Below are 11,236 nucleotides of genomic sequence, written 5' to 3'. Positions count from 1 at the left end.
CAAATTTGAGATTGATCTGTCAAATTCTATGCAGGCAATAATCAAATTTCTAGCATTTAGCACGTTTCAGGTTTTTGTTGGTTTTGCTTGGTTCTCAATCTACCTAAATCTTTAAAACATGCTGTCAGATGCTGAAGAAAACTTGTTACATGAGTAGACTGTTTCAGAGTATGATCTATCAATAGTTTTGTGATTACAATGATTTCCAACATCCTGATGTGCACAGCAGTTATGGCAGCAACTGTTACAGTTATTCTTCTGTCTGTCTTGACACCAGGTGGTCAAAATCATGGTGGTCACCATCCCCAGGAGCCCAAGCCGATTGGCCAGCCCAACAACAACAACGTTCTCTCTTTATACATTCAGCCGGGATCTGATAGTATTAATAGTATTGCAGAAAGTAATGTTTTTGGGTCTGTCGGTCACATTGTTGTGTTCGACCAACCAGTGACAGAGGCTCCCCACAACACTTCTCCGGTGGTGGGAAGAGCACAGGGCTTCATGTTGCCCTCTGCTTTCAGTGTGCTGGATCTCAATCTGAATTCTTCTGAATACAAAGGCAGTCTGAGTATTCGTGGTCAACAGACGAAGAAGCTGCATGCACATGATGACCATGCAGAAAACAGTAGCAGGAGGGAAGAGTTCGCCGTCATAGGAGGCACCGGACACTTTGGTTTGGCAACCGGTTTTGCTGTTTTCACTTCCCTCAATGTCAATACCACCACCAGTCATGGTGGTGCCGCCCCCAAACCTTTCTATCATGTCAAGCTCCACCTGGGCTTACGCCGCTGAGCAATATTAGGGGTACCAAATTAGAAGAAGAATTATAGTGATTTACATTTACAGATATCCTGAAATTTAAGGATAGTCTATATATATATATATATCATATATCATTTTTTATGAAAGGAATTTTCATATTCTAAAATAAAGGTAACAGGATGGAAAACAGTCTTCCCATGGTGTCAAGGTTTAGCTGAGCCTTTAACATTTCTTAGTAATCATGAAAAAACAATCTTTAACGAATAATAAAAAAGCTTCAAAACTACTAATCAAACTTTCTAAAACTTAATTACCTAAAATAGACATATGACTTGAGTAATCTTAGTTTCGAAATATATTTAATAAAATATCTAAAACTTAATTACCTAAAATAAACATATGACTTGAGAAGTAATCTTAGTTTCCAAATATATTTAATGAAATATAGTTTAGGTTTTGTAACAAAACAATTTTACTCTAGGAATCATCACATAGTTTAGGTTTTGTAACAAAACAATTTTATTCTAGGAATCATCACACAAGTTTTATTTGTAAGGTTGAAAAGTTTTTATTCTATAATTAAGGTAGACATAAAATTGGTGTATGATATAATTTTATTTTTAAAATTGGTGTATGATATAATTTTATTGTTAAGATGAGATACTGGTTTTTGCTATATTATTTTGTTAATAAAATATATAGTTTATTTTTTTTGGTTTTGAACCATATAATTTTTGAAAGAATAATATATGTTCTTAACTACTAAACTTACCCAAATTATATATTATAATATATTTTATATATTAATAATTGAGAAATCAATGCCCTATATATTTATATTTTTATGATTAAAAATTTTATTATATTAATTGTAAATTTTTATAATCATCTCTATTTTATCTCCCCTATGAAACATTCTGTTATAATCAAACACAAAATATAACCAATAACAGATCTATATTGTTTTATAGACTTAGGATTCATTTATAACCGGGTTAGCCTCAAATTTCTACACAAACTTATTACGTAAAACATGATAACATAAATTTTGAGAACAAGATTTGAACTTGAGTTATTTGTTTAATAACATATTATTGTAAATATTTGATAGATATTCAAAGCAGAGGAGTTGTTTGTTTAGTGGCATCTTATTGCAAAGGTTAGATTAATATTGTTAAGAAGTTTTTATTATCCAATAAAATTTTATTTAAAGTTTGATACTCTTTGCATACTCTGTGTTAGGTATAAGATGATTGATATCTCATATTCAAGGAAGTGTGTTTTTATAAAAATTATAGTTTTAAGGTTTAGTTATTTGTGTGAGTTTATGTTGGGGTTATTTTTGTTTATTTATTTATTTATTTTTCTTCAGTCAAGCTCAATAAATTTAAAGTGTTCAAAAATTTCTATTTGTTGAGTTGAGAGGCTCAGTGTACAACTCAGTATGATGTGTAAGTGTCCATGTCCATTTGTCGTTAACGTTGAAATTTTAAATGTCAACTAAAAAAAATTAAATAACTCTACAAAACATTTAAATAATATCTGCTCATAAAAAAATTTACAAGTGAAAAAATTAAATTTTTATTACTCATATTAAATCCGTATTTAAAATAAATCTATACTATTTTTTTTTAATTTCAAAACCATTTAAAATAATGTTCAAATACAATTTGAAGTAATGGCAAATTTCTTGGGAGAGAAGTGCGTATGGTAAAGACACAAAGAAGGTGTGAAAAAAGTTTGAGCGCCGCCTCGTCCAAGGTTGGCGAGGAGGGGACAATTTTAGATGAGGTTGGAGTAATGGGCAAGGTCAAATTACTTGGGAGTAAAGTACGTATGCTATAAAGACAGACAGGAATGTAAAAAGGTTTGAGCCCGCCTCGTCCTAGGTGGGGGAGAAGTAGACAATCAAAATGGAGAGGTTTTTCAACGAACGGATGTCAAGCTTACCTGATGATTTTCGTTATTTTATATGAAACTCTAATGAATGGTCTAAGCAATTCCACAAATAGAATTTCCACCATTAACATTAAATATTTCAAAACACCATTGCCTTGAATTCGATATAACACAATGACCGGACTTTAATATACCAGAACTTTATTGCTTTTTACATCAATAATTAGATAAAAAAATTCATTGTTTTTAATGATTTTGAATAAGCTAGAGTTAATGGAAAAACTATATTGGTTCAATACATTTTTGTAGTGTGGGTTGTAACCACTCAAGTGTGATCATAATCCATTTGTAATTCCATTACTATAAATATGAGACCCTAAGTGAAGAGATATTAAATATTTCTTCTTAATATGTTTGGCTATTTTGTGATGTTTTAGTATCACAATAAGTATACTTGAATCCCTTGATGAGGGCTTAAAAAATGAAATATTAAGGATAACATAGTTCATTAGTATAGGAAAATAAGACAAATTATTTGTTGAAAGCTATGTGTTAGCAATATAGTATTTGTTTATGAAATTGATATGTTTTCTATTGCAGTAATTTATTGAAATGAAATTTGGGGTAAATTTTCTAGATTTAGATCTATGTTACGTCAACTAGGAAGAGAGCAACCTATGAAATTGATATGTTTTCTATTATGTTTTCTATTGTAGTAATTTATTGAAATGAAATTTGGGGCAAATTTTCTAGATTTAGATCTATGTTACGTTAACTAGGAAGAGAGCAACCTAGTGTACAAGAAAAATCAGTGTACTAGGAGTTAGCTTTGTATGTGTGCTCATTGTTGTAGTGATTTATTGAAATGAAATTTGGGGGGAATTTTTTAGATCTAGATCTATGTTTGGTCAACTAGGAAGAGAGCAACCTAGTGTACAAGAAAAATCAGTGTACTAGGAGTTAGCTTTGTATGTGTGCTCATTGTTGCAGTGATTTATTGAAATTAAATTTGGGGGGAATTTTCTAGATCTAGATCTATGCTTCGTCAACTAGGAAGAGAGCAACCTAGTGTATAAGAATAATCAGTGTACTAGGAGTTAGCTTTGTATGCGTGCTCATTGTCACTGAGTTCAGAGCAAAACACCAAAAATATTTACTTGCTCTTCTCTCATTTTACTATTTCGATTCCCAACCTTGTAAAGTGAAATGTTTGGTTGTGATGTTGGTGTGAGTAAGGGCATTTCTAGCACTGTAGACTTACCGATGAAGGAGATTTAATATCCCTAAATTCACCTCAGTTTTAATGTTTGTTTGGAGATTTAATGATCTTAATGTTAGTTGAAATGGAGAATGAGACCCAATGTCATTAAAAAAAAAAAGATAAGTATTTATTTTTATTTTAAATGCAAGGAGAGAAAGACTTCAAGATTGAGATAATGTTCATTATTTTATGAAATCTTGTTAAAATTTATGACATAGTGGAGTTTTGAAAGAGTGATGGGTGAATAGTATAATATTGGTCTTATTCACATTAGTGCATGATTTTTTGCATATTTTATTATTATATAAAATGTAATGAAAATTATGAAGATGAGCTGAGTTTATATTTTAGGCATATAATTACTATAAAAGAGTGATGACAATCTTTGTGTTACTATAATTTTTTTTGAATGCTTGTTGTTTCTGATTTAAAATGATATAAATATGTGTAGGGGGTGCATGATTGGTTGTACTTGCCACCCCAAAGTTTTTGTCCAAGATGTAAAATGTAACCATAGACAAGTTGTAATTTTTAGGTGTTTTGAAAGCCCTGTTGAGTCAGGATTACATGCATTAGTGTGGTAACAATATGACATCAAGTTGTAGAATCAACCACTCATATAGGTATGAGAGTGACAAGTGGACCTATATCTAACCTTGATGTGAAATTGGAGATTTGAGTTTTCCATCAAAGGGGGAATATGAGATGGAAGAATCTTAAAATATGAAGGACCAAGTTAGAAAAAGTTTAGCATATTGATGAGCCATGTAGGTGAAGTTTTTTTCTAGAGAACTAACAAGTAGAACAAATGTCACTGATTTATCTCGGTAGATGGATTTACATGTACATCATTGATAAGTTGTTGGTATAAAGAAGCAACAAGTTTGTATATAGGTACAAAAGGAAGAAGCATAAATCCTCTAGTGAAGAAAGCGCAAGTGAAGGCACAAATGTGATCCTCGATGTAGCAAAAATGAGTAGTTGATGATAGTGCTTATGGCAACAATGAATATGGTAGTAGTGGAAGTCAAATGATGGTGGACAATGAAGATAAACATTGTGTGAGTGTTGTGGAACAGACTCAAGATCATATTGTAATGTGAATCACACATTGTGATAGTAAGCAAGTCTATAGTGTCTTCTTTTGGTGCTAAAGGAACCTTTGGATAGTCCAAATCTGGGTCTTCTTCATTTTTCTTTGAGGAGTCCCGATCTAGCATTGGGGGATCATTTTGTATCTCAAGATTCTCATCTTTTGCCTCGGGGGCATTTAGGGTTTCAAAATAGTTGCTAGAAATGGGTTGATGTGAAGATTCAACCTTACATGGATGTTGCTGCTTAAACCCTTGTTTCTTGTGTTTCTTTTTCACTAGAGTGAATCCATGCTTATTTTATTCCTGCCCCTCTTTAGCAAGGGGGATTGGTTGCGAGAAACTTCAACTTTTGGATAACTTTTTCCAAAGTGTCCATACTCATGACACAAATTACATTTGAAAGGAACTTGTTCATAGTCAAAATCCTGTAGGTGAGAAAAACCGTCCAAATTTAGCTGAATCGCCTCCGGGAGGCCTTTGGAGAAGTCTTCTTTCACACAAATTATGGAAAACGAGAGATTATTCCTATGAGCCTTATCATTGGTGATAAATCAACCAAATTTATCTCTTATATCCTTAAAGATGACATGACACCAACAAACAAGAGAGAGATAAGACAATCTGATCCATACAAGTGTAGAAGATATTTCCACCATGGGGTTAAATCCTAATGATTAGTGAGAGAGAAACAAACCTTTGTTACCAATAAAATAAGGACCCGATTTATAGATATAGTCTCTAGCATTCTAGTTTTCAAAAAGAAATGCATAATATTTATTTCCACAATAAAAAATATCCTAGGGTTCATGATTTTCCCAATTAATCCTAAACCGAATCTTCAACAACTTCATAACTTTCCCAATAACCCTTTGTCTTTAAAGGTTACCATATTGATTCTTCTTCTTCACGAATTTACTTGAGACACTCATTATGTATGCATTGAACTGCACAACTATCACCTCCATTTGATATTGCTAAGATCTGTTCCGAGCTACCCATATAGCAAAAATCCAACGACTCAACAAAAGTGAGCCTACTTTTTCAACCATGAACAATCACAGTGGTGGCGACGACTTCAAACACAGGCAATGAAGATGGCTGATAGTCCCGCTTCAATAGAGTGCAAAACAGATACAACAACCTCGACCTTATTCACAGTTTCTACAACTGAACTTTGATGAACCCTAAACCCACAGAGCAGCCATAAGAAGGATAACCGATGATCTGAAAGAAAATAAATAAAGGGTTCAAATCTTGAACAGATGACGACGACTTTTAATCCACAAATGCAGACACGATTAGACTACATACCTCGGCAGTGGTACCTGTAAGCAGAGGATTCAACTACGATGGCAGCTGAAAGCAGTGGAGCTCTAGACCATCTTTCCAAACATAATCACATTGTTGAATTTAATAATTATAAAAATTTTATTATAATATTAGAAAAAATTGTATATTATATTTTACAAATTTTATTATTTTTAAAGAAAGAAAGAAAGAAAGAAATTATTTTAATGCCAACGAGGCTAAAGATAGCCTATGGGACAGATTGATTCTTCATCTGTTTGATGTATTCAACGCTTTTTCTATGAAGCTTCACAATAAATGCTCCTAGCTTCTTGACAAACCCCTCGCTAAATAGATTATCCCAAGAGCTAGCTGCCAACATATCTGCACAACTTTCCCTGTTGTCTTTAAAGGCCTCACATTCTAAAATGAAATGTTTTTCTGTTTCCACTTTTCCGGAAGAACAAAAAATTCATACTCTTTCCTCCCACACTTCTTTTGGCATTTTCTAGCGTCTTGTTTCACAACGGAGTTGATGAGAATTAGTCCTTAACTGAGCAATAATAATTTTGGCCCTCCAAGAGATATTGGCCTCTATATATGCTTTTGGTTGATGACTATGAGTGGGATTAAACACTTCAATATAGTACTTTTTCTTTCGTCCTAGCTCCTTATCCCAAGTATGCATGTGGAACTTATCCATAACAAAATCTTTTATCTCTTTGCTATTTATGGGACACATGTTCAAGCAAATACCCCATTTACTAAACCATTTGTTATTTTGTTACATCCAAGTTTTTTGTTTTTTTCACAATCTATCATTAAAGACAACCTTAGGCCATCCACTGATCTTTTTTTGTATGATTAGTTTTTTTGTGTTAATAACAATTACAAAGTTATAAATATGTGCTTCTTTATTGCTCCTTGTGCCGAGGTTTCATTAGTTGTTTGTGCATACAATCAGTTAAATTTCCTTAAGTTTTAAAATACATTCATGAGAAAAATAGCTTCAGAAAGAAATACTGAACAACAAACATGTATAGTGCAGCAAACCATCAAAGAGACACATTAACACAATGTTTTGATGAAGGATTTCACCCCTCATGGGCTACATCTCCTTGGTCTAGCTTCCATGGCTTGGGCCTCTGTATTAGCTCAATGTGGAAAAAATGTTGTTTACAAAGCTCTATGGCTCCTGATACCCACACTAATGTGTTCATAATGTCCAAAATAGCCAAAATTGACTATTAGATCTTTGAAAATTGACTTTGGCTGCTTTGGGCATGACCCCCTTCCCTGGTGGCCTTAGGCTTCCCTGAACTTCCCTGTGGAAAAATCACCTATAGAATTCTTCTATTGACTATGAAACCTGTACCAATGAGTTTAGAAGGTCGAAATCATCCAAAATTGACTATTCATTTTTCAAAATTGGTCGAAAATTGAACAAGGTATGCTTCATTAAATTTTTTCCTAGGAAACCTCGCTAAATCTGGAGGAGACTCTAGTTAGCACCGCCAAAAATAGCAGTTTCGCCAAACTTGGTGCACTTCCAAAACCTCCGCCAACTTAATCCGTCATTAATGCGAGATTAATTAGTGCTAAACAGAATTAGGGGCGCGCTTAGTGCTGTCCCTAGCCCTTGGTTTCAACGCTTGGTTGCATGGGGAGAGGGCTGGTTCCCTCCACCCCCACCGTCGGCAAAACCACAACATTCAAATATAACTCTTCCGCTACCCATTTCAAGTCCCACGGTCGTGGCCCAATGGTGGGCGGTGGTAATGGTGCAGGGGAGGTCATGGATTTGAACCTGCCTTTGCCCATCCCACCATATACATGGTTTTGCCACCCTTTAACTTGACTTTATCGCCGTTTAATTTTGATTTGAATTTAAATTTACCACCAGATTTTGATTATAACAAATGACATTGAAATGCAGCATTCCAATTTCGGACTTTGGATTTAATATATAATATATAATATATAATATATAATATATATGGAAATGAATGCATCCACACTATTATTTTGGTTTGTTTCTGATGAGATGCTATTCATATGCTCTCATGGTTATGTTTGTTGATACTTCACTAACTCATAAAACTATTTACATGGTTTGAATGAATGTTTGATGTACTCAATTAACTGTTACAGTGTGTGGATTCCATTATTTGGCATGGTTGTGAATATTTAACTAATTAAGATTGTTGATTGTGAGCTTTATGTTGTAAACACATGTTTCATCAGTGGACTTGATAGTATTGTGTGTGCTTCACTTATTAGCACAATATGTTGCTACTAGTTATGAATTTACATAATAGTGATAGCCATGGTTGGGCTTTCTTTGGTGCCATGTAGTAGGCACATTAATAGTTTTATTGCATTTATTAGAGATGGGTATAATTCCTTGAATGATTAGTGTTGGATAACCATTTTGTCTCTATGGAATTATGGTGCCTGTGCAACAATAGGTATCAAAGAAGGTGTGGGAAAAGTCCTTGAGATCATTAAGTGTTTTAAGTTAGAGTACTGCAAAGTGCATATTTGTATCTGGGATAGATGAGCTATTGGAGAAAATTCATATTTAGGTGGGGAACTTTGTATTAACACAAATAAACCATGCTTACCCTCAATGGAAAAGTTTACCACTAATCCATGTGATTAGAACTTAATCTCCTACCTGTGCCCCTTTGCAAAGTGACCATACCTTGAACTGGGCACATGATTGATAGAGATCACGATGAGTATTGATTTGTGTAACTTGGTAGGTACTCCAAGCCCTAGGGTTTAGGGTTTGGAGGGAAAAGCACCACAAGGGTCACTTGTGGGCTTGGAACCCAAGTATGGGGTTTTTCACCCATCGAGATTTGGGTCAAAACCATGATGAATTTGAGCTTGGGAAAATTTGAGGTGATAGATCTTGGTGAGATAATTCCAACGCTCCAAAGATCACTCATTTCAAAGCTCTAGAAATGAAGTTATGAATTTTTGAAGTTGACAAATAATTATGGACAGTCAAGTCATGTAGGCTTGAAGTGAATTCGTCCAAGAGACATGTATCTTCACTAATTCGTTGGAGCCCTCATGTTGTGTATAAATATGAGGTGAATTGGATTCATTTGAAGCATCCATCTTGTGCAACACATATACATCAAAGAGGAACTCGTTGGAGGAGAAAGGGAGCTCAAATTTCCTAGCTTGATTGGGCCACATATAAAGGACATGACATCGTGGAGAAGAGGTGGTGTGGGAGATTCTTGGTGGCTGTTTTGGGTTCAATATTGTCTTGTAGGGAGGTCAAGTAAAGTAAGGGAAAATGCAGGCCTGTTGGGAAACGTTTTAGGGACAAATCTTTATCATCTTGCTGGTCGTTTTCTACAAGATTGTTGTGTGCTAGGCTGCAGGCCATAACATCACAACTAGGTGTGTGAAGGGAGGTTTTAGTGGGCTGGTTCAAGCCTACAACAACAATGTGGTAGATGAGGGCTATCCCAAGGCTAGGCCACAGTTCATGAAGGCTATTTGAGGGTTGTTCAGGGGTTGGTTATTGGCTGTTGCAGCTTGCAAAATATGCCCTAACCAGTGACAATCAAGGGCAGCTTGAGGAAAATAGACTTGGAGAAGAAATTGATGTGTGTTCAGTCATAGTTGTGACCAGATTTGGATCAGATTATCTAGAATCTAGTGGGATCCAATTTGGAGACAAGATTAGGTGATCGTGTGTCTTCATCGTTCCATGTTCCGCAATGACATGATTGGGTGCCATTGATCTGATTGGAGGGCAGTGTGTTAGCTACCCAAAGTAGCCCTAGAGCAGTAGACAAGAAGGACATTGTTGGTGCGTGATTAGGTGAAGTTTGCAGCCTAAATAATAGCTCTTTGATGGATGAAAGAGGTTACTAGAAGGTAGATTAGAGCTCAGGTATTGGCCAACATAGAGAGCAGTTTGATGAGCCCATGTATATGCAACAAAAGTGACTTGAAACATTGTTAGGGTGCGTCCCTCTTGGAGTCTCGATGTATAGTGGCCTTGATGGACTAAGGTACTACTAGTGAGATGTATGGGAGTGAAGGACCGGTAGGACAAGATACGACATCGAATTTGCAATGAAGTTTGTCATTGTATCTTGTATACCATAGATTGTTGTATTATTCAAATTTGGTTTAATATAACAAAGTTTGGGATTGTACAATTTTGTTAAAAATCATGTATATTTGTGCATATATGATTTATTTCTTTATATTTCCATTATGCAAAGTAGTTTATGGTTGAGATTCTTGGTTTGGTAGCGATAATGATTTTAAGATTCTTACCTAGACCCAAGGTCGTGGAAATTCAACATGGTATCAGAGCGTGTTTGAGCTACTTTGGAAGTAAGTAAATCAGAGTTGTGCGCATCGAAGTAAAACGTGAGAGGGAGTTGGTCACATTCACTACAATGTCGAAGTTGCAAGCAGGTCTTTAGTGTGAGGACAAGTTGTAGGGGTTGTCCAACTATAGTCCTTGGAAAGAAAGGATCAAGTTGGTCTTGCAGGTCAACAGGCTCTGGGATTTCACCATGAAAGAGATCAAGAAACCAACTGACCCTAAGGAGATGGAAATATATGAATATTTGGATGCGAGCGCGAGATTGATCATCCTAGATGGTGTGAAGGATTCCATAATACCTCATTTGTTTAGGAAGAAAAATGCACAGGAGATGTGGATGGATCTTCATAATTTGTTCCAGAATAAGAAGGAGAACCGGGTATTGGTATTGGAGGATAAGTTGAAGTCCACCAAGATGATAAAGGGTGAAAATGTGACCTCGTATATGATGAGATTGTCTTAGGTCAAAGATGAGCTTGCTGCCATCGGTGTGTCTACCTCAAATGGAGATATGGTAAGGATTGCCTTGAAAGAGTTCATTGAGGATTGGAAGCCCTTCATCGAAGG

General features: G+C 35.0%; 1 protein-coding gene across 1 annotated transcript; it reads left to right on the top strand.

Moving 5' to 3' along the window:
- Positions 1-231: 231 nt before the first annotated feature.
- LOC149234057 (dirigent protein 5-like) lies at positions 232-792 on the top strand. Its single transcript, XM_089368142.1, has one exon. It carries the CDS (start codon positions 232-234, stop codon positions 790-792), a length of 561 nt encoding a protein of 186 aa, XP_089224268.1.
- The last annotated feature ends 10,444 nt before the right edge of the window (positions 793-11,236 follow it).

Source organism: Pinus tabuliformis, chromosome 8, assembly GCF_031772625.1.
Source record: "Pinus tabuliformis cultivar Carrire ecotype Pingquan chromosome 8, CPIR1, whole genome shotgun sequence".
Classification (NCBI taxonomy): Eukaryota; Viridiplantae; Streptophyta; class Pinopsida; order Pinales; family Pinaceae; genus Pinus; species Pinus tabuliformis.
The sequence above is the reverse complement of the archived record's forward strand: the minus strand, read 5'-3'. Positions and strand labels throughout refer to the sequence as shown.

Coding starts and splice junctions, on each gene's coding strand:
- LOC149234057 (XM_089368142.1), top strand. CDS start 232: ATGGCAGCAACTGTTACAGTTATTCTTCTGTCTGTCTTGACACCAGGT.